Source organism: Convolutriloba macropyga, chromosome 1, assembly GCF_964194025.1.
Source record: "Convolutriloba macropyga chromosome 1, txConMacr16.3, whole genome shotgun sequence".
NCBI lineage: Eukaryota > Metazoa > Xenacoelomorpha > Acoela > Convolutidae > Convolutriloba > Convolutriloba macropyga.
Window position 1 is genome coordinate 27,560,004 of NC_134468.1, and position 27,686 is coordinate 27,587,689.

The 27,686-nt window shown below is 34.1% G+C and overlaps 2 protein-coding genes across 17 annotated transcripts in view; one reads left to right on the forward strand and one right to left on the reverse strand.

The window, feature by feature from the left end:
- The window catches only part of LOC142337496 (hydrocephalus-inducing protein-like), a 389,940-nt gene that overhangs the window by 129,634 nt on the left and 232,620 nt on the right, over positions 1–27,686 (forward strand). For all 8 annotated transcript variants that reach the window (XM_075386772.1, XM_075386789.1, XM_075386781.1 and 5 more), the window contains 4 exons: positions 354–470; positions 5,692–5,848; positions 13,690–14,031; positions 20,017–20,440. In XM_075386772.1, the coding sequence (XP_075242887.1) occupies positions 354–470; positions 5,692–5,848; positions 13,690–14,031; positions 20,017–20,440 (1,040 nt within the window). The remainder of the gene's footprint in view (positions 1–353; positions 471–5,691; positions 5,849–13,689; positions 14,032–20,016; positions 20,441–27,686) is intronic.
- The window catches only part of LOC142337456 (urotensin-2 receptor-like), a 48,861-nt gene continuing 46,905 nt past the window's right edge, over positions 25,731–27,686 (reverse strand). For 7 of the 9 annotated variants that reach the window (XM_075386696.1, XM_075386724.1, XM_075386733.1 and 4 more), the window contains one exon: positions 25,731–27,678. In XM_075386696.1, coding sequence (XP_075242811.1) covers positions 25,934–27,196 — 1,263 coding nt within the window. In that variant the 5' untranslated portion in view covers positions 27,197–27,678 and the 3' untranslated portion in view covers positions 25,731–25,933. The remainder of the gene's footprint in view (positions 27,679–27,686) is intronic. The other 2 variants (XM_075386759.1, XM_075386749.1) reach the window with 2 other exon arrangements.

Below are 27,686 nucleotides of genomic sequence, written 5' to 3' on the forward strand. Positions count from 1 at the left end.
TTGCCAGTAATCGTATTCAATTCTTAGTGGAGTGAGTTTTTTTTTCATTGACATCAATAATTTGATTCATAATGGTTCCTCACTCTCAGAATGAAATACTTACCAACTTTAATTGGAGTTGTCAAGGTCAAATGAGAACTCATACTAATTGAAATTTATTTGAGGTCATCGTATAGAAAAAATTCATGTTAGACAACTTCAGTGGAGACTTCCCAGCATATGAGACAGAATCATTTTGTTTTTTTTTGGCAGTCTGGTCGGAACGAAATGTTGCGATATTTGTTTTTTTTTCGGATTTTTCAATTTAATAGTAAGGTGGCCGTAACTGAGAAATTGATTTGTACTTTGTTTAGTATTGTGTTGCCTGGTTACGAGTTGGACTTCGGCTTCGTGATCTTAGGAGATATCGTGACCAAATCTGTGCGTCTCATTAACAACGGCAACTGTCCTGTCTCACTCTTCATGCTCAGGTCAGTCATAAAATAGTACAGAGCAATACCTCAATGTATTTTCAAAGATTTAATTCGATACGAACAGTTTAACATGTATACTTTAAGCTTCACCTATTCTCCCATATTTTTGAAAAATACTATTTTTGCACCATGCGAGAATATGCTGGTAATCATAAAATTATATACAATCGTTTAGCCTTGAATTTTGCACAAAAAAAATGATGAAAGCTTTTTCGAAGCCGTCTTTCTTGCTCATTAACATTTGTCGCAGAAAAAGTGGCTTTTGATTGTCTTTTGCCCTTCTGAACAGGATTTGAGTACAACTTTTGCTTAATACGTATATTTGTTCCGACCCCACTTGTGGGGGGAGGAGCTATATACTCAAATGGGTTTTTTTGTTCAGTCAATTTTGGCCGATCGATATATTCATCGTAGAGAAATGATAGTGGTATCATTAAAAAGCTCGTCCAGCGCAGATGTCAAAATTAAAAAGATTTTTTTTGATTTTTGTAATTTTCGAGGAGTTATCGAGGTTTAAAATTTCGTGTGAACACGGGATATTTGCATGATTTTGTTCACTTTTAGTGTAATTTTATTGTAAATCTAGAACATTTCTATTAAAAAAATATTAGATCAAAATTATATTTCAGGCTACAATATACAAAAATTTTGTGTTACTGATAAACGAAAGACGATAAAGAGGCTAGTTCTGGTCTGATAACGAAGTTTACTAGAAAAAATTCGAATTCAATTCAAGCGCAGTTTTTTAGAACGTTTTCCTCACTTTTTTTTGTAGACACCCTGAGACTGGTCACTTTAAATATCGAGGTTTAGTTAATGACAAAAGTCACTTACAGTCAAATGATGCCCAATGGTAAAAAAAATTTGTTTTCAAGGAATCGCTCGTGTTTTTTTTTGCTTCGATTCCGGGTTTTCATAATTTTAATTGAAAATTTGACTTTCCTTTTTAGGTTTTACAAAAATTTTGTGGTCCTATAGCATAGACTCATTGACTGAAAGTGCAGTAGATTTCGTAATAAACATTATGTGAACCTATCTAGTGCTTTAAATGGGCAACTAATGGCTGTTAAGACTTTGAAATTAAATTTTCGGAATTTTTTTTTCAACATTAACCAATCATAAACTTATCTTCGTGATTTGTAAGTCAGTTTCAGTAATTACAGTACCCTCTTCCTTCCTAATGCAACCAAAATTAGTCTGGTTAGCAGTATTATCTTCTAACTATTGGTCATTTGACTGCAATGCCACCAGATTTCACAAAATTTTCAAATTTTTGGATCTTTTTGTATTATTAGTTCTTTTCGAATTCTTATCACATTATATTAATATCGATAGCTCCAACTGGCTACTAAAAGACGTTCATTGGACCATAGATAAAGTTTTCAGAGAAAAACGTATGGTTTAATTGGCTTCGACAATCTCCTCCCGCACTTTTCTACTGATTTTTTGGTTTTTGTCTATATATATTGTTGTTTTCATAGTCATAAGACCTATTGGGAGGTTTTATTGATTAGGTTTGCTTGACAAACATTTTTGTCTTCCCATCGAGACATAACTGAGCGTATTTATTGACATCCGTTGAAAGCTATTGAACTTAATGGCTGTCAAGACTTTAAGAATGCTTTTTTTCGAAAATTTTTTGAACAACAACCAATCGTAAACTTAGTTTCGTGAACTCTAAGTCTCAGTAATGTTAGGTCTCTTTTCTTTTTTACTTGAGCCAAAATTTGTTTAGTTAGCGGTTTTAACTTCTAACTATTGGTTGTATGACTTCCATGGACGAGATTTCATAATTTTTTATAAAGTTGTATTTTTTTCGTAATCCAGGTTCCTTTTAAAATCTTATCTTATTATCTGAATTTTGATAGCTCCCGTTGACTTAGAGAAGACGTTGATTGGATCATAGATAAATTTTTCAGGGAAAAGCTCATGGTGTGAATGGTTTCGACGATTTCTTCTCGCACTTTTCCACTGAAATTTTAGATTTTTACTGTATTTGTTGTTGTTTTCATAGTCAGTGATTTGTTGTAATATCTTATTGACGATTTTTGCATGAAAATATTGTTATTGTCCCATCGAGGCCTTGTCTAGCGTAATTATTGGCTTCCGTTGAAATCTATTGAATTTAATGCGTTGATACTACGGGTTTTCTCAAAAACTTCCTGGTTTTAATGTATTTGTTCGTATTTGTTGATTTTTTTAAAGTCATATTACTAAGAAAGAAGAATCTCATTGCTGTTAAAGAATTAATTGAAACTGGAAAATTTTTTACTGAAACTTTCAGTTCTGTAATGGCTTTTCACTCGATACTTTTCTCATTTTTTTTTAATTTGCTGTTTTTGCCTGTTTTTTTTATTCTTTATGGAGCCGTAAAATGCGATCTAGCTCATCAGTTTGTTATTGGACATTGAATGAATTGTGTTACTTGAAGCGGTCAGTTTATAGCGAATAGTCAAAAAGTTCTTGATATTATACCTTTTCGAAAATTTTACAATTTTTTTTCAGTTTTTGTTGTTCTTTTCGTTAACTTGTAATTTATTCTCATCATCGAGAGGTCCCATACGATTACTTGTATTTTAAAAGTAAACATGTTTATTGGTATTGTGACGTAATTTTTTTTGTTTTTAGGATAATATGCGTTTTTATTGAAAGTTATGCGAGTGGTGTATTTGTTTCTTTTTCTCTTCCTTTACCACAATCGCGTAATAAGATCCCAATGATTTTCGAAGTATAGCCGAAATGAACTTTTTTTCAGCATATTTTTAGCTGAATTAGTATAAATAAAAATTGAAATAAAAATACATATTATTCAGATAATAGCTAATGATTTTAATGGCTTCAATAATTTGTGTTTTCGCAAATTGTTTGTGATTTTTCTGTATCTTTAGTCCGTTTCCATGGCTTAGTCTGACCAAAGACAGGTCCCTTGCTTTCATAATGACTTTTACTATTTTTGCCGAGAATTATTTTGGTATGAGTTAATGATGTTTAACACTTTTGAAATTATTTGGTTTAAAAAATGTTGATCGATTTTTGAATTTTGCCTCATTATTTCTTCTCTTTGTCGACTTGTTACCTAGTCTCATTATGGAAAGTTTTCATCTGCTGTATAGTTAGGAAATAGTAACTTTGTGTAGTTATAGTTTTATCTGATTGCATTTTGACGTTGTTACTAGGTGATTTTAAATTTAGATATTGAGTTTTTGCCTTGAAATTTTTGTTATTGCTTATTTTGTTGTTTGCTTTTTTTCTCGTAGTCTTTTCAATGGCAGAACTCGTGAGTGTTGTAATGAGGCATGGCATTATGTAATTCAATAAGTAGTTAGGTTTTTGTAACGATTTTTTTTCAAACATCTGTTTTTGTTATCTCTTCATTTGGTTGACAATTAAGTCAAAAATGTAGATGAGCTCGGGTCGGAACATCATGTGCAAACGCACATTAACGAGCCTCCTTGTTATTATTAAGCTTGCAAAACTGAATTTTTCAGAGGCAGTTTATAAAAATGAAATGAAATAGAAAAGATTGAAACACTGCAGACGCTGGCAGACATTCAGTTTCTTTCATTCCGACATTCATTCTGTTTCATGACATCAACAACTGTGGTCCGAAGGTGTTAAGATACTTTTACAGGTCAGAGAGTTTTTTGCTTTCCTGTGCTTGTACGAGATAGCGGTGAAGGGGTGGTTTCTACAATAAAGATAGAAAGCTTTTCCAAAACTGCTGAGGATCAGTAATGTACATTCGCCCATAATGTTTCCCACTCATTGCATCAAAAATGAATTTGAAAAGATAGAAAATTTTTATCAAATAAGTGTATCCTGATTTATTCATTGAACCTAGTTATGCACATGTTTAATGAAAACTTAACATCATAGGTCAGAATAACTGTTGCATTTTTTTTCCTAAAAACTAGAATTGTAGAAAACTGAAATGAAAGTTCAATAAGGTTTTCTATTCATTGTTTATAAATAAAACTATTTTATAAAAAAATAAAAGAGAAATTTTGAGGCATTTCACTTTTAACTTAAGATAATTCCTTTCTAATATTAAGGTTGATTGGTATTGAGGAGTCTGCGTTTGAAAAAGTCAATAAATTGAGTCTTGAAAAATTGTGAACAAAAACATTTGCATGAAACCTTATTCTTTTCCGGTAATTTTTATAGATGCTAAATTCAACCTCATTTTATATCATTTGCTACAATAGATATAATCATATAGAACGTGTGTCTTCTGTTAATGATCTGGTGACGAACTGAAAACTGAACATTTTTCTAGTAGCGTTCACTAGACGTTCTGTTTTAAGGCTTGGTTTTTCTCGAATTCGTCGAAAGTTGAGAAGGTATCTGCGGGACTGGTGAAATTTTTCAACATTTATTTTTTAACTTATTTTTCATCGTTTTCGTACGAAAAGTCTGAATTTTGAATTTTCGAGAACAAATCTACGATGGTAAAACGTCGCGATTAACTTCCAAATAAAGTTTGTTTAATTTTAAGCAATTTTTGGGTGTAGAAACGCAAAAAGTGATGAATTTTGGAAATTTTAGGCTTTGTGCTTTTCCTAAAGAGGTCAAAAACCTAAAAATACCTTCTGAAAGATTGTTTCGGTTTTGTTAGGATTTTCAATGGTGCGAATGCTCTATGCCTCGCAAAGGATTCTGGTTATGGAAATTATTGCTTGCCCAAAGTTCTTTAACTCCCATTTCATTGAGTTTTGGAACAATAATAATTTTGAGTTCAGAAATTTTTTGAAAGAACAACTTAGAAAATAAGCAATAGAGCCTCCTTCATCTATTTGCTGGCAGAGGCGCTGCGATAATAGAAACTGAGAGCTTCCTACAAATTAAGTTGTAATGTAGGTTTCTTGATATGAATTAAGGATCAGAATTGGTTGTTCTGTTGAAAGTTTTCAATTGCTTTCGAGTAGGGGGAAAATCGCTGGCAGAATGTAGCAAAGGTATTCCATATGAACAAGGATTATGGTACCAGGTTTTTGTAAACACCAACAACACTGGCGTCAGTGACGTAAGGTGATTGTGACGTAAACTCTCTAAAAGTGTTTTTTGGCGACACCCCTAACTGAGCTGTTACGCGCAACCCCAATCGAGGATTAAGGCAAAAGCTAGTGCAGAAACAAGCACCATGAGTCATAGCGTCAAAAACCTTCATCCCTTCTCAACTACAAAGCACCCCAACGTTATCTTTATTTTGTTTGTGCAGGTCTCTCCTACAAGGTACTGGGTTTGTGGTGGACATGGACAGGATCCGGAGTCTTCCAGGGGCGCCGGAGTTTGAGATGACCGAGTTTCATGTTCATTTCGATCCCCGTGGCGCTAACTTGGACCTCGGACCAGTGCAGTGTGAAGTGCCCATTCATGTTAGACATGTCAAAATTGTGATTTTAGACATGTCAAAAACAAAATTGTGATTTTCTCTTTTTTCGCTAAAATATTTAATACATTGGGTTCAAATATTGTTTTAGAGTTTCTAATGTTTAATTTCCGAATTTTGGTCTAATCATTGATCCATGTTCATTATATTCATATAGTTCGTCAATATGAACACGAACTGATTAATTCACAACCCAGTAAATTTTTGCGCGAATCATCCATCCATCTGTTCCCTTGTAAAAGTGCCCGGGTTGAAGTTTCTTTCATTTCAGACAAGGATCATACATGATTTCATACTGTCCATACTTGATTTCTTAGTACGATCCTTATATGAAACCAAAGAAATCATATATGATCTTTGTATGATTACCAAGAAATCATATATGATCCTAGTACGAATATCAAGAGTCCTACATCTATTTTTCGAAAATGTTTTACCATCTATGTTTTTTTGTTTGTATTCGGTATTGCATCACCTATATGATACCCTGGCATCACATTGTGATCCGCCATAAGATCCTAACGTACAACATCATTTGCAAAGTTGGGCACTAAATAAAAGAGTAAGTCCAAATACATAACAAAATTTCGGACATACTCTGAAAACAGTTTATACTTATAAATGCTCAGTTATAAAAAATAATCAAGCAAAAAATTTGGATATAACCTCAATTTCGTTTTATGAATATGTTTAAACCACAGAGTTTTTCTTTTAGTGCACACAAAGAATCAAATGTAGATTGAAAATGCGATATAATTTATTAAGTCCTCTGACTACATTATACGAGAATTTGTGGCACCAGTCAATGTTTTATGTGTCATATATGACCTTGTATGATTTCCAAGAAATTCTTTCAACTTCAATGGAAAATCAAATTTATACAGATTTTAGTCTTTGAAATTTTTTGTATGATCCCTGTATGATTTCTAGGAAATCATATATGGTCCTTGTATGACTACCAAGAATTCATACAAATCATATATGACCTAGTATGATTACTAAGAATCATACATGACCTAGTACTAAATCAACGAAAGCTGTATGATCGTTGACCCGGGTGTAAAGTAATTAAATAAGCGACGAGGTGCAGAAATGGAAAATCCTCTCATTATGCGATTTCTTTTTTTAATAGCGGCGTCAGCAATTCCAGGCGGCTATTATCGCGCTCCTAATTTTTTTTATCGTCTAACAGATTTTTGTTTCGTCTTACCCTGACTTCTTGGAATTGACTTTTTCAATGACTTCAGTGACGTCTACTGCTTTGCAGTTAAAATTTGTGTTCGTGACGTCATTTCTGCTTCTAGGTCAATTGCGTGACTTACCTCACTCACAAAAATGACTTCTGAACTCACTTATGAAACTTTAAAGTTTTATGAACATTTACTAATTAAAGGTCAATAGTGTGCATCCAAGTAGTGCCAAACTTATATGCACTAATTCCTGAGTAATAGAGTCTTGAGTTTTAATATCGAATGTTAATTGTGAAAAAGCTCCATTAGGGATTTTTCCTTGTAGGTAGAGCAAATGTGTCTCTCTTATTTCTTTAGTTGTTTCATTTCATGGTAGGCCACAAGAGTCTATCGAGGCTATATACTGGCAATGAGGTCAGCCAATAATCCATCGGCTCATTGGATGTCATTATCTCATACAAGATGAAGCAGAACTTTTGCTGTGAAAATTTGATAGTCTTAATGAGCTCGCTTGCTTCTATTTGCTTCACTTTCATAATCCCACATAGTTTGGACTACCTCGGCATGTGAATACCCTAGTTCAGATCCGGTGTTAATCTTGCAGGATTTTGCAAAATGATGCTAATAAAGACAAATAGAAACGGATCTGCTATTTTTGTTTCGAAACATCATTCTATACAATAAAGTGGCATTTCGGCCATGATTAGATTAAAAAAATTAAAAATTTGCATTTTCTGTGTTCCTTGAGTAGAATAATGATATGATTAAAGGCATTAAATGACTTTGTGTTTATATGTCTGCTTTGTTTTTTTTTGTTCTCTTTCTAGTCTAGCCGTAAAAGCTCCTTAGCAGACGGTTGCGTCACTTGAAAGATTGATGCCCTACTTTCAGATGTCTTTTCTCTCTTCCTTTTAATTGCGCGTAGGCGGCTAAATTAGCCTAATGCAATGCTACCTGTTGTCGCCAACCATTCATATCATGTCAAGCTGCCTTTCCTGTTAATTGCTCAGTCTTACTATGGTATTAAATGTTTGTGATCAAGGTAATCCTTTGAACTGAATGTTCTCCCTCAATGTTTGATATCGATCAATCATAATCTTTATTCAAAGATTTTTTTTCGGGTATAAAAGGCTTTCAATGCAACAATATGAGTGACCTTGATTATTGTTTGAAACAAATTAATTAACACTTAACTAGAGTAACGAGGGTTTAAAATACTTTCGGCGGCATTCTGAGGGTCAGTATATACAATGGCGGCAAACTTGAAAAAGTCAGAATATTAAGCGGAGTAGCCTATTTGGATACAAATTTATGAAGTACATGTAAATCTGTTTTGGGTTTTGACGCTCAATTTTTTCTGTTCATCTCTCTGTCCATGTTGAGATTATTTGACATTATATATTATAATATTGGCTGTGAAGTTGATGTACTTCCACCGACGCGTGTTTATTCAAGTGTGTGCTTACATGATAACAATCGACTTGAACAATCCAGTTGGCAGTGTTGTAGCAGATTGCCCCGCTGACGAGATTGCAGTATTTATGTTTTGCTTTTGAACAGCTACTAGCATTTCTCTTCTTTTTGGAAGATTTTTCAACGAGCAATTAGGAGATCATGATACCAATAAAACCGGAATATAGCTCATATTTGTATTGTTAATTACTATCGAATGACGCCATTATTCTAGTGTGTCTGCGTGACTGCTTTGTTCTAGAATATTCCTTTGCTGGCTTCAGCGGTTTGATTAGTTGAGTGATTTTTTTGAACCTTGAACTCTTCTGTCTGATAACAATTGCTCTCATTCAAAAGTTACGCCGCTATCTTTATTTGCAGGAGTTTACTATTAAAAGTCATCAAAATAGCACCAAGATTGATTCGTTTAATTTTTTTCTCTTCATTTTAGTACTAGTCCATAATACGCTGTAGTAACATCCTGGAACCAGGCTACTACCCTCCCCCTGCTGAAGCAAGCTAACAAAGAATCGTGCCCCCACCTGTCGTTTGAGAGCCATTCTTTTGACTTTAGTCTTTATGTTTGCTTTGATTAAAAACTGTTTTCACTCGGAACAATTACCAAACCTACCATGAAAAACCATTTTTATTAGCTAAATTCAGCCATTGATTATTAGTCTGATTCTTTTATCAAATTTTACAGATCTGGGACATCATTTCGGACCAATTTTTAAGTTTCAAAACCTTTATTAACATTTTTATTTTAATAAAGAAATCTTATTTTTGGCAAAAATCATTTCTTTGAAAACATCTACGTTGAAACAAACGACAGCTGAAAAATTTTGCAACTGGACTCTAACGTAAAAATAAACTGCTTGATGCAAAATGTTAAAATTTCTATGAACTTTAATTTTAATAGCTGTTACGCTCTATGGAAAATATACTTCTTTGAGAGTCTGGTGGTCAAGATATTGAACGGGAGAAAAAGGAAAAGTAACTCGAGCGGACAGGACCGGAAATTTGTAAAATACTTATAAAGTGCTGTGTTTTTTTTACGTAACCACAGTTGATAAGTAACTGTCACACTGATTTTTCCTTTTTCTTAAAATCTACAATTATGTAGCACGACAGGAAACAGGAAACAACTTATTGCCTGCTCGCCAATTCAAACTTGTTTTTGCGTAATAGAAGCCGTCAACTAATTATACGGCTATTATTTGGGCGCTAATTTTCTGTTGAATTCGAGGAATCTAAATACTTTTAGTCTCCAGATTTTTAAAATCTGTTTACCCTTTTTCTATTTTCTGTTGTCATTAACCATAGGGAATTAGTCCCCCTGGGCGGCTAAAGGAATGAAAATCGAGTACTTTTAAGGCGTTAATATTCTACTCTCTGGTTTTTGAGTGCAGTGAGAATGCAGTATTTGGAAATGTTTTTTTTATCATTTAGTTTTTTTCATTTTTCAGGAATGTTTTTTTTTCAAATTGATATATGGGGACGAATATAGAACAGATCTGATTGTTTCCACCCCTCAAAGGCAGCTAGCTAATGATGTAAGCGGCTTAAGCACTAATTGTTGTCAAAATATTTTTGATTTTTTTGTGGCTGTTTGTATTTTGTTGTCCTCTCACTTAGTCTCATGGATGACAAGTCACAATGTTTCCCTATGAGGGTACGTTTGAATCTAATTTATCATTTAAATTCCTAAAGTTTTAGTGACTTTCACACCATTTGCTTACGAAAAATCGATTTCATTTTTTGCATTTTATCCGTGTTTGTTTTTTGTGGCTATATTGACAGGTCTCATCGAATTTCTTCTGGAGCATTTTTGAATTTTCAAAATTTTTTTAAGATATAGCTTGTGTTTTTAAGATTTCTTTTCAAATTAAATCATTGTTTTTTTATGTTTTTTCCCATAAAGCCAATTTGGACTGGTTTTCTATCAGGCAAAAGTAGATATATTATTTGCAGCTTTTTTTGATAGGTATATCGAATTTGACACATTGTCAAACATTTTTAGTGTGTCATCTAATGTTGCCTGCATTTTTTTGTACTTCGTTACGCGGACCAGCAAACACCAGATATAGCTTGTGTTTTTAAGATTTCTTTTCAAATGAAATCATTGTTCTTTTATGTTTTTGCCCATAAAGCCAATTTGGAATGGTTTTCTATCAGGCAAAAGTAGATATATTATTTGCAGCTTTTTTTGATAGGTATATCGAATTTGACACATTGTCAAACATTTTTAGTGTGTCATCTAATGTTGCCTGCATTTTTTTGTACTTCGTTACGCGGACCAGCAATTAGAATACTGAAATTTATGTTTTTAAATTGTGGATCGTTTCTTTTAGCTACGGATTTCAATTTCTATATAATTGTTTGATTGCATTTGTTTCCGAAGGCTTTGAACAATTGCAAATTTTTCACGACGTTCTTATTTGATTTCGCGTTGCTTCGTCTGTCATCGGTTCTCTCCCAAGGTGGTGTATACTGTCTATGTTCCCGTAATGTAAACTTTTTTTCTTTTCTTGTTGTTATTAGAATACTGTTTTATAAAAAAAAGGAAAAATTGAGAGTTAGTTTTTTGTTTGCGTATGCTATTCTTTCTGATGACTATTGAGGGCTTTTCTTCTAATGAACACCAAGTGGGATGATGGCGGCTCTCTTGGGGTAATATATGGACTTTGTTGTCAATCTTGACAATATATTTAATACTAAATTTTTTGTCAAGATTGCCAACATAGTCGATAGATTACCCCACAGAGAGCCGCCATTACGGGCACATATATACACCAAGATAAACAAAGGTATGCTAAGGAAAGAGATCTTTTTTATACTAGTAAACCATAAAATACAGAAATAGGAGTTTTAAAAAATCTAAAACTAATTTTATTTGCATTATATCCGAGAAATTTGCATGATGTTTAATTTCTGAGATAGATTCAGGTATCGCAATGTGTTCGTACCTCCATCATTAATTCAAAAACTTTTCTTTCGTCTTGAAGCTCAGATATTTATTGATAATTGGTACTATAGAATATTAAAGAATTGCTTCCTTTGATTGTATGCCTTTGCCTGGATTTCCAACTTGTTTTTGATTGAGGAATCTTAATCAACATTTATTTGAAAAAAATATTGAAGTTAATTTCATTTTTTAGTAGCAGTTCAAGCTAGACCACTTTATTTTATATTCAACAGTTAAATAGCTTATAGAGCTGCTTTTGGCTACTTTTTCCTGAATTCATTTTTAAATCGGAAAAAATATGAATTATACCCAAATCCTCTTTAACTGTGAAATAATCTACGATGTAAATAGGTGCTGCTCATTTTATAACGGAAGGAGCCACAATTTATGTATTTTTTACAAGAAAAATTCAAGTTTTCCACTTTTCGGCAGTATTTTTCATTTAGTACTTTTCCGCTAATTGATTAACAAGTATCAACTCTGTTTGATTATGCGAAACCGTAAACTAAGTAAACAATTTAGGCAAAAATAATGGTAGTCAGAACACGAGCTTATAAACGGTTCTCAAATTTTCTAGTCAATCCATTTACACACTCATGAGGAAACTTTTGCTAGAAGAAATTGGTTTGATACCCTCTAACTCTTAGTCAAGTTAAGTTTACTAAAAGATTTTTCACGTTCGACCCCATTTCAATTTTAGTCCCATTTTTTTCAAGAGCAACAGCAGCTATTTCAAAGTTATATCTTTTTCGTTGAATCAGTCTCAAGGAATTGTCGACGCCATTTGAAATTTTCATCGTTTTTGATTTATTTGGTGCTTTTTTTCTTATCCATGATTTTTGCATTATCAACTTGATGTCTAGTTCTTTGCTTGAATTATTTTCAGACGCTTGTTGCAGCTTTATGTCATTTAAACTAGTCCATATTTTTCATTCATTCTTCATTTTATTTTTAAGTTTTCTCAGTCCCATTTTTTAAGTGCAACATCAGCTATTTTAAAATTACATATTTTTCTCTGAATCAGTCTCAAGGAATTGTCAACGCAATTTGAATTTTTCCTTTTTGCTATTTTTGGTTTATTTGGTGTTGTTTTCTTCCATGGTTTTTGCGTTATCAACTTGATATCTAGTTTTTTGCTTGAATTATTTTCAGACGCTTGTTGCAGCTTTATGTCATTTAAACTAGTCACTAGTCCATATTGTTCATTCATTATTCATTTTATTTTTAAGTTTTCCTTGAAAATAATCACTATCCGGCGATGATGCGAAATCTCTCAAATCCTTTAAAAATATTTTTGCATCTGTTTTCTTATGGTTTTGACTGCAATTTGGACAAATTTATGATGGCGTGCTTCTCGCTGACAGAGTATTTAAATTCAAAATTATGTTTAAAATGTTGACCTTTGAAAAAAGTTAAGAAAATAAGTGCTCCAATTATGCTGCTTGCTTCATTTTTAAAGTATTAATTAAAATAGGAAACTTCTCGAAAATTTTTTCTGGGCTTTTGAGGGAACAACGAAACGGTAGCAAAATAGCCAGTATATTTAAAGAGTTTTTATTTAGTTTTAAAAAGAGTTATAAAAACTGAGTTTTTTCACGTCTTTTTAAAATTTTTTTTCGTTCTGGCCTTCTGGTTAATTCGTTTCATGCGAATAATTCAATTGTATTTTCTGAGGTCTCTTTTTTAATTCCTGGGTACTCTGTAAGTTTTTTTTTAATTATGACTTTGAAAATCCGTTGAATTGTTTTGACCTTTTCAGAACTTTGTCTGGTCTTTCTTACGACTTGCATACGCGTTTCGGTTTTCTACGGTTTCACTTACAATTTAAAATTTTACTTTTATAGTCCGGGCAATGGCTTCAATATTTCAACATAGATCATTAGCAATCCCTTGTTACCAATTTCTGGTAGCTCAAATAGTTTCATCAGTAGTCAGTGTTACTAAATATGAAAAGGTAATTTTGAGAAAATGTGATCTATTTCTACTTAATCGATCGATTTGCAATTCTAAACAGTTAGTACCTCGGTCACTCCCTTACCCCTGACTGGGAGAGGGTACCTATAACTCCAGCCCCATTTACCCCAGCTACATTACCCCCACCTCTATGGTTTGAAATTTACATCAAAATACCAGAAAGGAGAGATCTTTGTGGAGTGTAACAATTAGTTTAGTTCAATAATGATTTAAAAATCTGTATACAATGGTCTTTTGTTTGTTTAGGTTCAAAATGGTCCCTCATCCGCGCTCATTTTGAAAGCGCACGTGACGATGCCCAGCATGACAGTCTCAGACAGTCTATTAGATTTTGGCCAAGTTCTCTGCTCTCAATGCAAAATCATCACCGTCCAATTTTTCAACCATAAACGAGTAACATGCGAGTGGATGGTGGCCAGCCAATCAGCTGAGAGTAAAAAGGGCGGGGAAAAGGAACAGCCGTGGCGGAAGAAGAAGGATAAGGAGAGCAGTAAAAGTGTGAATGTGTTTGAAGTGATTCCAAGTGCAGGGGTGCTGCTTCCTGGTCAGAGGTACAACGTACAGATCAAGTTTATGCCACTTCAGCAGGTTGGTAAACTTTTACAAATCCTCTTTGCTAGCTAATTTTTGTATATTCAATAGAATTCAACTGACTTTTTCAAATTTTGCTGAATGTGTGAACAGTATTTCTATTATTCGGAAAATTTGTTAACGCTCTTCTCAGGAGCTGTTTAAAAGAAAGAAAGAAAGAAAGAAAGGATTTATTTAGTTGAATCTTTGAACGTGAAACAAGGATCAAAATGATTCTGGCCGGCAGTTAGCAGAGCCATTGTGCTGATCATAAAACAACCTCTTCAACCAGTTTTCGTCCCATGAGACCGACACTAAATGATACTTATAGGAGGGACCGCGTGAAACAACACAATTAATAAAGGGCAATTAAATTGCAAAGAATACAAAGATGCGATCAAAAGTATCCACCGACACACGGTCCATACTCAGTTGAACAAAACAGCAAGCAGCTAGGTACACCTCTACCAAAGATAGCACAATAAGTACAAACGCTGCTACAAATTGCACCTATCCGGTTAGCACAATTGAGAACAGGATACTTCCCCCTGCTAAACTCTCATTTGAGTAGGATCTGTGACAATTTTGATAACCGCTCTCCCAAATGTGAATTAGCACCACTTGACGTAAACCACATTTTCAATTGAAGTAAGGACACCACGGGCCTGAAAGTCATTGACCTGTAGGAAAGACCAGTAGAGGTAGCCGACTGTCGGGATTTAATACCAAACGATCACACAGTCAAACTCAACCACACTGCACAGAACAATCCGCCTTCCTTGCCGCTTTCCCCCGATGTTGGCGATGCCCCTCCCCCCTAACCCGGTGTCCGCATGTCATTTACCACGGCGTAGATGCAGTATGGTCGCCGCACCACAAGCAAGTTGCGGATAGGCAGTCATACTACAACTAATATATCTATTTTTTCTCATGATACAAATGCATCTAGGGTACCAGTTAAAAATGGCAATAAGCGCCGCTATCACGTAAAAATCACGTGCCAATTGCAGCTCTGTGCGACAGCTACAAGAACAAGGGTCAAAAAGATTACGAGGTTAACAAACATACTGTTTCAAACTGCCTGAAGGAGAAGATAACTTACCGCTAGCATTAGTATATTACAACAGTTAGATGCTTAGGAATTTTATTTTAAGATTAAAAATTAGCTGGTTTCAATTTGTGGATACACACTAGATATGGTTTGATTTTAAGAGCAAAATTAAATGATTCTTTTTTGTAGCTTGATTTTTTTTCCTGGAATAATTCTAATAGAAGAGAAGAGCACACTTCGCTCTTATTTAAAACAGCTTGATTTTTGCTCTGCATAACGGTTTTCTTTTAAAACAACAAAATGACTAGTTGTTCTCGCTGAATTATTGAAACTTAATAAATTATTACAGAATGATTGAGAGTGATAAACGTTGATTAATCGCAATGCAAACTTCAAAATCTTATCAACATGCAAATGATGCACAGTTAAAACATTTTTCATTATTCTTTAGAAATAAATCTTCCGACTCATTAAACTTTTCGCTAAAGGGTATCAGTTTTATGATTTCCTTTCAGCATAGTCAATCAATTGCTTTCAAGGATCAAGCGGTCTCAGTTTTGCGATATGAGGACACTGTTTAGATAATTTTTTCACCTATTCATTTTTGCTACTAAAAGAGATCTTAGAATCTTATCTTACATCGAGATATTTACTTTTCGATTTGACTTTTATGGTTTCCTGGTTTAGATCAAATTGCTTAGACGATTCTTTTGTATATTCACTTGTACACTGTTTTCCAGATTTATTATTCTTTAGCTAACCTTTAACATTCTTTTTTTAAAGTCGTACTGTAAACAGCCTACCGCTTTTATATTTGCATCATCTGCAAATGGTATAATATTAACATTTTCTACCACAAGAGAGGCAAATCGTTAATGTGAACTAAAAACCAGAATTCCTATTATTGAACCTTGTCGGACTGCACAAGCAACTTTTTTGCAGTCAGATATATTCATTTACCGGAACACATTGAGAACGAATTGTTTCGTTCAGACATTACCATTTCAGACATAAGCTTTTAATTCCACAACGTTCTAGTTTTTATAGAAGAATTTTGTGATTGATTGCGCCAAAAGCTTTTAATAATTTCAAAAGATTTTTAAGATCTTTTAGGAAATTTAGAAGAGAAAGAATTTAGAAGAAGAGAGAAATTTAGAACAGTTTTTATATTTAAAAGGTTTGAAATTTTAAAGCAATTTAGAACTTTTTTATTTTTTAATCTGATTGTTTCGTTGAGATCTGCTAATGTATCAATAGTACTGTGTTTTACTCCAAACTGTTGGTTAATAAACAAGCTATGTTTTTCGAAGAGTTTATTTAATTGGTTGTTCATAATCCTTAAAAGTTTTGCTCCATACATTAGCATCGATATGGGCGGGTAATTTATTTCTTGTAATTTAGATTCTTCTTTGTGAAAGGTCATACCTTTAACGTTCTTTTAGCTATATAGAAAGACGCCATCGGTAAACGATAAATTTAGTTACGATTAAGTTAAACAAGGGGAGGCGGTATAACCACAGCTGTGCTTTTGACCAGGTTTTGAGATGTTGTTGTCCTTGTCAATTCCTGACGACCACTTGTCATCTACCTTGTCAAGCATCTCTTTTGCGTCGGTTTCTCTAAGGTACAGAGAGTTAACTACTTCTGAAAAAAACCTGTAGGATTTCAGCCGACAGATTTCAACTCTGTTCATTTTCATTGTTTGAAATATATTCATTAAAAATGAATGCATTTGTTTCATTTGTTGGGATAAAGTTGATATTTTGACATGCCGTAAGCAGTACGACTGTCTTTGTATATACTGCTTTTCTTTTCATTGAGATGCTTATATGTTAATCTGGAGTTACCAATGCAAGATTTTAACTTTTCGAGTTAAAACTGCTGTTATTAATTTGAGTTTTTCTTTCCTACTGCTATCGACAAACTTTTCAATTTTCGAGGGAACTGAGGTTATTTTTGCTCAGCTTCCATTTTTAACTCCTCGACTCTATCTCTCTCCTACGTTTTTCCAATGTCATTTTTTTAAAATATGCACTTGTGATATTTAACCCAGATTAACTCAGTGTTTGGTAAATTTTGAATTTTGATAGCCGCCTCAGCTTCTCAGCAGGTTTTTATAGCGCTCCTACTTTTTTTTCGTCGAATAAAATTTTTCGCTTTACCTTAGTTCGCAGCTTGTTCGACATTTTGCGTGAAATCTTTTTGACTTCTCTAGGCTAGGTTCACTCTTCTCTCATTCTGCTAACAGTGTTTTTAGACAGAAGTTGCTCAGCAAAGTAACTCAAAATGAACAGAGTCAGTATCAAAAAACGAAAACAGAAATAGAAACGGGATAAATCCATAAAGCCCAATATTAGATGCCCCTTTACTGAAACTTTTTTTCTTAGTTACCATCTCTAATGCTTAATGGTTTTGATACTAGTCCCTGTGTCGTCTCCTTACGAAACAGGAGTATGTTCAGCTCCAAAATGACTTCAAACTAGTTCGCACTTTAAAATTGTTTGTGTACAATTTTTTTTCCATTAGTTTTTTCTCTGCTTTCCATCCCAATCTTGGTTATGGGAATCAACGTCGGTTATTTTCCGGCAATCTGCCGGGTGTTTTTGTTGATTTCGAAACTCACAGCAAAGCGGCGCCATATTTAGTGGTTTTTTTTAAATTATGTGCTATATAATATTATTTTAAGTTTGAAAACTCAGACCTTTTAAGGTCCTTTGAATGGCTCTTTTTTTTATTTTTTGCAATTTTCTTCTGAAATTGTTGAGCTTAAGTAAGTTTACGGTTCAAAGAGTTGTGAATATATTTTATATTAGCTTTAGGCTTCATTAAGACTTTACTGTAAGAAGACTTTCTACTGCTTTTTTTTGAAAAAAGTTTAACGAGGCTAGATTTCTTTTTGTGGCTTATATTCCGAATTTGAATTGGGTTTAATTTTTTTACATTAAATTTTTTTAGCATCATTTTGGTTTTTTAAATCTTTCACCTTGTTAATCTCATTCGTTAATCACTTTGTTCGCAAACTGATTTTTTGAACAGCGTTATAATTTGACATCTAACAGTTCATTGCTGATATAGTTTGAAAATTCTCAATGGAATTGTGGAAGTGTTGATCAAATATCAGTGCTAAATTTCAATTAATACCCGATACGCCTCGCAGCTTGAATTGCATCCGATTGAGGATGTCAAAAAGGGGAAAGACTAACGTGGGCTGGTTGACCCGCAAAGTAACGTTAATGTGAAATGGATGAATACTTTGTCCTCATTCAATCAGAATCAACCTATCGTGCTTCCAATTACTACATACTGTATGCTGGCAGAATGCGTCTAACATGGACTAATTAAGACCAAATTAAGCTTCTGTCAAAATTAGAAAAATAAATGAAAGCAAATTGATTATTATCAATTATACAATATTTATGGTGCTCTAATGATTTTGCAGTCCTCTTCTACAAACAAGCAAAAAGTTAGAAGTTTTTGCTTAAAGAATTGGTTACTCAAGATGATAGTAAAATTTTTGATCATGCAGACTTTGCAACATTTTAGGCAGTGAAATATCTCGATCTGCGTTTACTTGCGCTATTCACTATTGTTCTCCACAGGGGGTATTGCTTCCAAATTATTCGAGTTGCTCTGTTTGATTCCGTGATGGTTGAACATTTCCATAAGTTTTTTTCAGAATTTTCAGTTTCATATCACAACTTCAATTTCAATGGCATCAAATACTGAGTATAATTGCTGCTCCAAAAAGCTTAGCAAAAATTAAACGTGGGTGGCGGTTAGTTTAATATTTTTGCAATAGTACTGTACTACATAACTCATTTCTCATAGTTTTGCGGCTTAACTTGATTGGGGGATTATATTTCGTCCGATCATTGTGAAAGTTGAGCACCAATTAAATCTTTTCAAGCCATAAAAATTTTATTGAAAGATTTGAAGTTTGTGCTTTTTTCAGAATCTCGTTTTTCCTTTAAGTTCGTTAATTGATTGTAAGTAATCAATCCTTTGGTTCTTCTCATCAAAAAAGATAAATTTTGTTAATAAGTCTTGATTTAAAATAGTTTTAGAATTTGTTCTATAAAGTTACGGTTTACCTGAGCAGTTTTGTTCAATTGTTTCTAGCAGAAGTTAACATTTAAGTGGATCACGGGGAAGTCACTCTGTTTAGTTTTAATTGCTTGGGTGGTCTGAACCAATTCGAGAGCTCTTTCCAATACCTCATTGATTGTTGTCGGGTTTGGTTTCAACTCGGTCTTGTCATGTATCACGTCTGACCGATGCACTAATCATACCGCAAATGCGAAACGAGTTCTCTAACGATTACTTCGACTCAGCGATGAAGCAAAATCCTCCTGAGAAATTTTCCGTATAAAATTTATTGAGTCGAAAATGTTCGTTTATGTTTTCAATAGTTTTGTTTTCGGCAGCCTAAGTTTGTGAATTGCAGTTACAATTAATATTTTTCATCGGATTTTCTTGTAAGGTTCAGATTTAAGCATTTCAGTATTTTTTGATTAAAGATGGAGGAGCTATATTCGAGATTCTCTTTCATGCCATTTGATTTTTGAATTTTGAGGATGCATTTGATTTTATTTCTATTCGCTTGAAAGATGTTGAGGGCGATGTCTACCAAGATGAGCATCCGTTTATGTTAAAGGCTGAAACTAGCTGTGTGCAGGCATAGATTATCAAGCCTCTTTGTTTTTATCTACTCTAGCTTCAAAGATCTAATTCTTAACTAGATCATACATTGATGTACATAATAGTGAAGGTGCAGGAGCAAACGCTTTTTGACAATAGGAAAATTAAACTTTTTAAAAAAAAATATTTGAGTTGAACTTCTGTTATTGCAAGCGGAAGCCCACTTGAGCTCAGTTATCAAAATATATGTAACTAAATAATAGCAGAATGTTCTTTTCGCACCCATCAATGAGTAAACTAATTTGATGCTTCAGAGAAACTACGATGAACGACTAACTCTAAAGATATCACACAGCAGCTACAAAGTGGGCATCCAGTGCAGTGGATCTGGTGTGGAATTAGGTGTACAGTTTAGCAAGAACTTTCTAGAATTCGGCCCATGCCTGCCCCACTCAGTGGGCGATGAACAGGAGGTATTGATCACGAATCCAACAGACTTCCCCATTGAGATTTACTCAGTTGAGTTTGACAACCAGTACATTGACGAGGAGAAAACTCTGCGTATGATGAAGGGCTGGGATAGAGACAACTGCATTCTTCTGCCTCCTAGGGAAGCTGGTCAAGGGTTGCCGAAGGAGCTGACCGATTTCTACGCGGAGCATATAAGGAAGGTCAAATTGGCAGAGAAAAAACAAGCTGAGAAAACGGCGGCTGCATTAATGGAGCTTACAGCTGATGGTAAGTGTTTTGTACAGTATTGTCCTGGTGTTTTTTAGCTAAAATGTACGTTATTGAATCATTGCAATTCACCATTGTGCCAATTTTACTTGTTTTAATTTGATTAGCGTTGCTAAAAAGTTGGTTATATAATGTGCCGTCATCGTTTCTGTCAGTGATTCCGTTATTATTGTGATTGTTCGCCAATTGCAATTAACTCAAATGGTAAGTAATTGCAATGAAGGGTTTGCCTTCTAAATTTATTTATTGCCTTCGATAATTTGCCTTCTAAATTTATCATTTAAAATGTTTTATGTTTCCAGTTTTGAATATCATTTTAATTTCTTTGGAAAATATCAGGCCTTTGAACTCAAACGTTTTTTATTTCGAGAAACTTTTCTACTATTAGTTTCAGTAGCGGCCTTGATATGAGATGTTTTCTTATGCATTAGCTACAATTTTGGAGGGTGCTAAATAGTTTCAGTTTCTCAGATTATTGTTTAACAGCCGCGAAGCGATAGCGGCTATTATTGGGGACATCGTGGTTTTTAACAATTCAAAGAATTTGAATTGTATTGGTGCGGTCTTTTTCAAGATCAAATTAGAGTGGTGATTTTGGTCATCTTGAAATTGTAAAGAGAGCGAAAAATCGACTTTTTCAAAATAGCTTTAAATTGGAGTAAGAAATTGATGTTTGAATAATTTGGCGGTTTTTGAGACGCATTTTTTCAAGTGCGTCAATTTGCCTTCTGTTTTCAGAGTCTCCTCTCCTTCAGTGCTTTAAAGACGGTACATATGTTATCTAATTTTGCCTATTTGGCTTTGCTTGAATTCATTAAGGGGCAGCTAAAACTTTTTATGACTGCCACTAATTGTTTTCTTAAAATATTAGTGACTTTTAGGTTTTGCCCAAAATTATCTGTTGTCTTATCACTTAGTATCATCAGAGTTTTATCGCGATTTTCGGTTATTTTTGACTTATCGTTTAATATTATTAGTGAGGACTCATCGACATTTACTGACAGGTTGGTAATGAGAAAAAGAGGAATATATATCTGAGCCTTCTGTTTTCAGAGTCTCCTCTCCTTCAGTGCTTTTAAGACGGTACATATGTTATCTAATTTTGCCTATTTGGCTTTGCTTGAATTCATTAAGGGGCAGCTAAAACTTTTTATGACTGCCACTAATTGTTTTCATAAAACATTAGTGACTTTTAGGTTTTGCCCAAAATTATCTGTTGTCTTATCACTTAGTATCATCAGAGTTTTATCCCGATTTTCGGTTATTTTTGACTTATCGTTTAATATTATTAGTGAGGACTCATCGACATTTACTGACAGGTTGGTAATGAGAAAAAGAGGAATATAGTTCTGAGTTTGAGTTTATATCAGTTGTTTTTTATTTTGATGCTGTCTTTTCAGAAAAATAAAACTTTTTTTTCAATTTTTTCGCCTTAAGTTAGTCTCATTACCGACTGGTCTCATTGTTTGCTTATAAGGCTTTAATTAAAGTAATTCATTTCAGTTCATATCTATTGCTTTTTGTTCGTTTATAAAGAACGTTCATTTATTGCTCTACGCTTGTTCGTTTATAAAAATAACTTGTGTTTTTTTTTTTAATTTTGCTAGTTTTTATTTTACCTATTGCTGTCTTATCACTTAATCTCATTGATGACAAGTGTCAACGGTGGTCATTGAGGACTTAAATAATTGATGGAATTGTATCCTTCAGTAGCTATTACGTTCTATGACTCTAAGTGTCTGACTTTAATTCTAAGTGTTTTATCGCGATTTGTGGATTTTTGAATAATTTTATTAGTGAGGATTCATCTACTTTTTGTGACAGGTTGCTAATGCGAACTAGAGAAATATATTTGGCAGTTTGAGTTCATATCAGTTCGTTTTGACGTTGATGCTCTCTTTTCAATAAAATATAAGTTGAATTTTTTAGTCCTGCTTGTTTTTGTTGCTCTTGTGTTGTTTTATTGCTTTGTCTCATTACTAACAGCTCTCATTTGCCTTTTAAAGCAGAATACATGATTGTCAGGCCATAGATTAATACAATTCTTTGAATTGTTTTTCGGGACTGGGCCTGCTATATTTTTTAACTCGTCGTCTCCATCGATGATTCTTACGACCTGACTTCTTGGAATTTACTTTTTCAATGACTTGAGTGACTTCTAGTGCTTTGCAGTTAAAATTTGTGTGCGTGACGTCATTTCTGCTTTTGGGTCAATTGAGTGACTTACCTCACTTAAAAAAATGACTTCTGAACTCACTTATGAAACTTTAAAGTTTTATGAACATTTACTAATTAAAGATCAATAGTGTGCATCCAAGTAGTGCCAAATTTATATGCCCAAATTGAGTATTAGTCTTGAGTTTTTGATTTCGAATATCAATTTTGGAAAAGCTCTTTTAGTGCTATTTCCTTGTAGACTGTATGTGTTATAAAATTGACACTCCGAATCTAACCCAAAAAGTCTACTTGTCTATTAAAGGACTCGTGGTCGATCTGTTTTTCTTATTTCTTTAGTTGGTTCTTTTCATGGAAGGCCACAAGCGTCTTTCGCGGCAAACTGCCGTTTTTATTTTAAATAGTTTAAGATCGGATGCTGAAAAGTTCTTTCGGCAGTTTTCAGCGAATATCAAGAAACCAAAGTTTCGTGTAGCCAATGGTTTTTTTATTATTCAAGTGAGCTGTAACTATAGTTCTCTAAAGGAACTCTATTATAGCAGAAGATTTGATGTTAAAAATACACTAGACAAAGTAAAGGCATTGTACAATTCATATGTGTAGTCTCGCTTGTTTGCGGGCGTGCGAACTAATCAAACTTATTAACAATGATGTTAAAGGACAAGCATGGTGTGTACCAATATGATTTATCATGACACGTGTTTGGAGGGCATGACATTTGGTACCTCTTTATAGGCGTTGAAACCTCCTTCCTAGAATGAGGCAGTGAGAGAAAGGGTTTTTAAATGTCCAAAAGGAGAACGAGAACCAAATACATCAATGCTTGAATGAAAACAGAAATAAAAAATATTGTTTTTAAGAGTATGGTAAGAGAAGAGAGAAATCAAATAAATAGTGATTATCTTAGGCATGCTGTCTTACTGTCATAAATAGTGTCAAGAATGTGAGAAAAAATAATCAAGGCAAAAAATAGTTAACCAAACATTACCTGGAAAACTGTATTTTCGAACATCCTTTAAGTCGCCCGGATTTTTGTGCTCGATTACATACATTTAAAGTGTTGTCGACTATTAACTTTGCAGTATTTTTGATCAATTGCATCTAATTTTTTGGCTGTTGATTCGTATTTTCAATCAATATTTTGAGGATTTCGTTGAATTAAACGTCGCAAAGTTTGCGAAAAGCAGGTTAAATTAGTTTTTGAAATTTTTATCTTTCGTTTCCGTATGAATGTTTTTAATTGCTCTCGAACAAATTTCATGGCAATTATGATGAACGTGTTGGTCTTTTTTATGCAAATTGTTTGCTTGACCATTTTGCGCTTCTCTTCTAGAACATTCTTTGACTTCTAAAGTGACTTTTTCACGCTTTCGTTCTTCATTTTTGAGTGATCTCAATTGCTCGCACTCCGCAGTAAAGCTTGTTGCTAATATAAAGTCGGTTGAAGCAAAGCCAAAACAAGGGCCTGGTAGCCGAGTGGGCGGTGCATGTGGTTATGGATCGGGAGGTTAGATGTTTTTCCATCCGCCTGTCGTTCGAGAGAAACTCTTCCAACATTAGTCGGTTTATGTTTTTAAATTTCTTTCTCATGTTTTTTTTATTTTGCTCATGTTGTATAAAAATTTCTGATATATGAATTTACGGGGCTTTTGTTGAAGTAACTTTAAAATTCAAAAAGGGAAACAAAGCTAAATGCGCTGATAATTTTCAATATAAAATTATGCAAAAGGCTTCCGAATAGAACCATTAATATCACAAACTAGCAGCAATGTTAGATTTGGAAGGTCCTAAAAAGGTCAATCTAATAAATAATCTATTCTAAAACAAATTTAAGTTGTATAAAATGCTTACTGATGATTTGTATTTTAATTATTCCTGTTTTTAACTAACTAACCTTCCGAGACAGTTCTTATGCACCACAAAGCAGCAGCCCAGATACTGGACACATAATGGGTAAAAAAATGATTAATGAAAGGTTTTGAACTAAAACTAAATCAGCGTTTAACATCTAGCGACAAAATATTCAAATATAGCGTAATTATCACCAAAATGTCAAAAGGTTGAAAGAGAACGACATTATATAAATTGTGCATAAGATAAGCTTGACCTAGCTTGTTAAGAAGCTCTAGTTGTTCAGCGTTTACTTGGTTAGAGAAATGAAGTCTTGAGGAATAAGAAAGAACGCGAGAACAGACTATAAGATATACCCAAGTTCGAGAGCTTAAGACCAGTTGGTGTAATTGTTTACACCTTAGACTTGGAAGTAAGAGATGCTGGTTCGCATCCGGTGTCCAGTTTCACAGTAGTTGTGCCTGCTTAGACACTCTAACGCAAAACGGTTGAAAATGTCATGAACTGTATAAAATGCTCCGGAATAATTCTCAAAATTTTTTTTTCTTCAAGGAGCGTGGGACCAAAATGATGTTAACGTCTCTGTTCTGATCTCTTGAACCTTTTGATAATATAGGTGACAAATAAAACAGAAATAAAATTCAAACTGGCGCTTTAGTATTTGAAATTTGATCTTAGCGACATCTACCTATGAAACACAAGGTTTGCAAATGAGCTGAACAAAAAATGTTCCTCTAAAAATGGAACAACTAACAAACAACCATTCTATTTGTTACATAAATGTTACATAAATGAATGTCAGATAAAATTATATGGAATATGATAGGTCATAAATGATTCTAACATTCATCAGCCTAACTCAAATTGTGATTGTCACCTTTGAATTGATGTAAAAAGGAAAGTTAGTTCCTTGAGGGGCTCAATATTGTGGGAAAGCGCTGAATGTTAAGTAGAAATTTTACAAAATTTGAAACCTCGATAACCTTTATCTCAGGGATGGGCATAAACTTCAGTTAATTAGCCCATTTGTTGGTTGCATTTCGCTTGTTGACATTTTCTTCCTTTTAACATTATGATAGTCCTTTTATTATGAAACCAAGTACAATACACTCAGTGTGAAAGTGGCGCTGTTTGAGAATTAGATATTTTCTAACAATTTTTTGTTGAACAGAATATACTTTTCAAAATATGAACCTGATATATCAGTAATTGTCAAAGTGCCAATCTCTGATCAATCTGGGTCAATCTCTAATTAAGACTAATGTTTCTTTGAAAATATATTTCCCATTGAGGTATATGCTACACATCTACCGACAATTATTAATTTTTGCTATTATATTTACTTCAATTGATAGGGAACTAAAACATTTAGTAGAACTACAAATACTCTGTATTTTATATTCCTGTCACTAAACATTTATATCTAATAAAATCGGCAAAAATTGAAATCGTCGTCACTTTAATGTGCTAGACTCCAGTTTCGTTCAGCCTATGTTTAACTACTGTATTGTTCATAATGATATAGCTGCTGCTACCTCTGGCATCGTTGTTGGCATTTTGTCCTTGAACACCATTTTCAGCTGGCAATTGCTGAATGTGTATTCCTTGTAGTTCACACCCCCTGTTGCTAAGTTGGGGTGTTCGCTGTTGCTGCAGCAATAAGTTCTGATCTGTGCTCTGTTTTGCGTTTGCTTCGACAAAGAAGCGCGGGGTAGTTTTGTGGGAGTACTTGGGGGTTTGATAGGGTGTCTTTTGGGTATTGTCAGCTCCGACTTGGTCGCCAGTGTTTTCCATATTGGCGCTCAGTTGGCGACACGGGCAGATGAACTGGATTCGAATGTAGAAACATTTGATAAAGTCGCGGCAGTGGTACGTTCGCAGCATGAAATAGAGGAAGGGGTCGGTGGCCGCGTTTAGATATGTGAGGACAATGGCATAAGTGAAATGTTGGCTCTGATAATTAGCGTAGAGTGCATTGAAGAGACAGTACCAGAATGGCATGTGGAATGACCAGAAAAGTACTATTATTGCTGCTAGCATTTGAGTTATGCGATGTTGATTCGTGGGCTGGATGACCTGCGTGTCCAGCGAAGAGCAAGTTTTGACGATTATCGACGTGTACAAGTATCCTACGATGATTCCAGGAATGATGTATGAAGTCATGAATATAATTGTGAAATATACTTTGGTAAAGGACTCGCTCATCGTGTTGTGGCAGTTTTCTCCGTCAAACCCTCCGTGAACAATCATAGGAACCGCTGAAACTATTGCAAATGTCCAAATTCCAACGCATGCTAATATTTCGGGAACATAGTTGTTTTCGTGCACTATAATATGGGGGTAGTTAAGTCGTATAAATCGCTCGAAAGCGATCACGACTATCGTAAAAGCCGACACGTGAAGAAACGATACGTCGGCCGCATTCATCACTTGACACAGCAAGTCGTCTCCGAGGGATAAAATACGGTAATACTGTAAGTAACTGCCTGTGCAAAGCATGCAAAAATCAGCGAATGCCATATTGCAGACAAGAACAATAATTTTGGTAAGTTTACCGGCTGAGTAAAAAGTACACAGCACGATTAAATTGACAACAATTCCTATTGTGAATATAGGAGGGTACATTAATGCAGAAGGTTGCAGGAATTGGGCTTGAGTACTATTTGATGTCTCTGATTCCGAGGAGCCCTCTTCCCCCATTTCACTAAAAGTTGATGTCTGGAGCGACATGTTATAACAAGTAACAAGTAAATGTTTAATTGAATTATCCCAAATCTGCCACGAATTTAGAAACTCAAAAAACAGTGCTAGTTTTAATGTGAATATGAACTGATTTTTTTAAAGGGAAAAGCTATTTTGGTTCCTAGCAAAACCTAAATCAAGCTGTAATTTGCTCTTGTAATCGTATTTTAATGCAATTTTTTAGCAAAAAATAATGATTTAAAATAACTAAACCTTTGGAAAGCTATTAACAATCCGAAAAGTCAACCAATATCCGTCTGATACTCTTTTTATACGGATGGTGACTGAAATTCGGGGGATAATTTGGCAGGAAAATGAGAGGTTGAGGAAGATTATGTCGGGGCTTGCTTTTCCATTTGTGGCTAGGCAGTGATCATCGCATATGCATGATAAGGTTAGTAGCAACGGGGCACATTGCTAATTTGAGAGACAGTAGTCCTGATTGACATCTTTTCCCGTTTCTTGGATTCCTAAAATG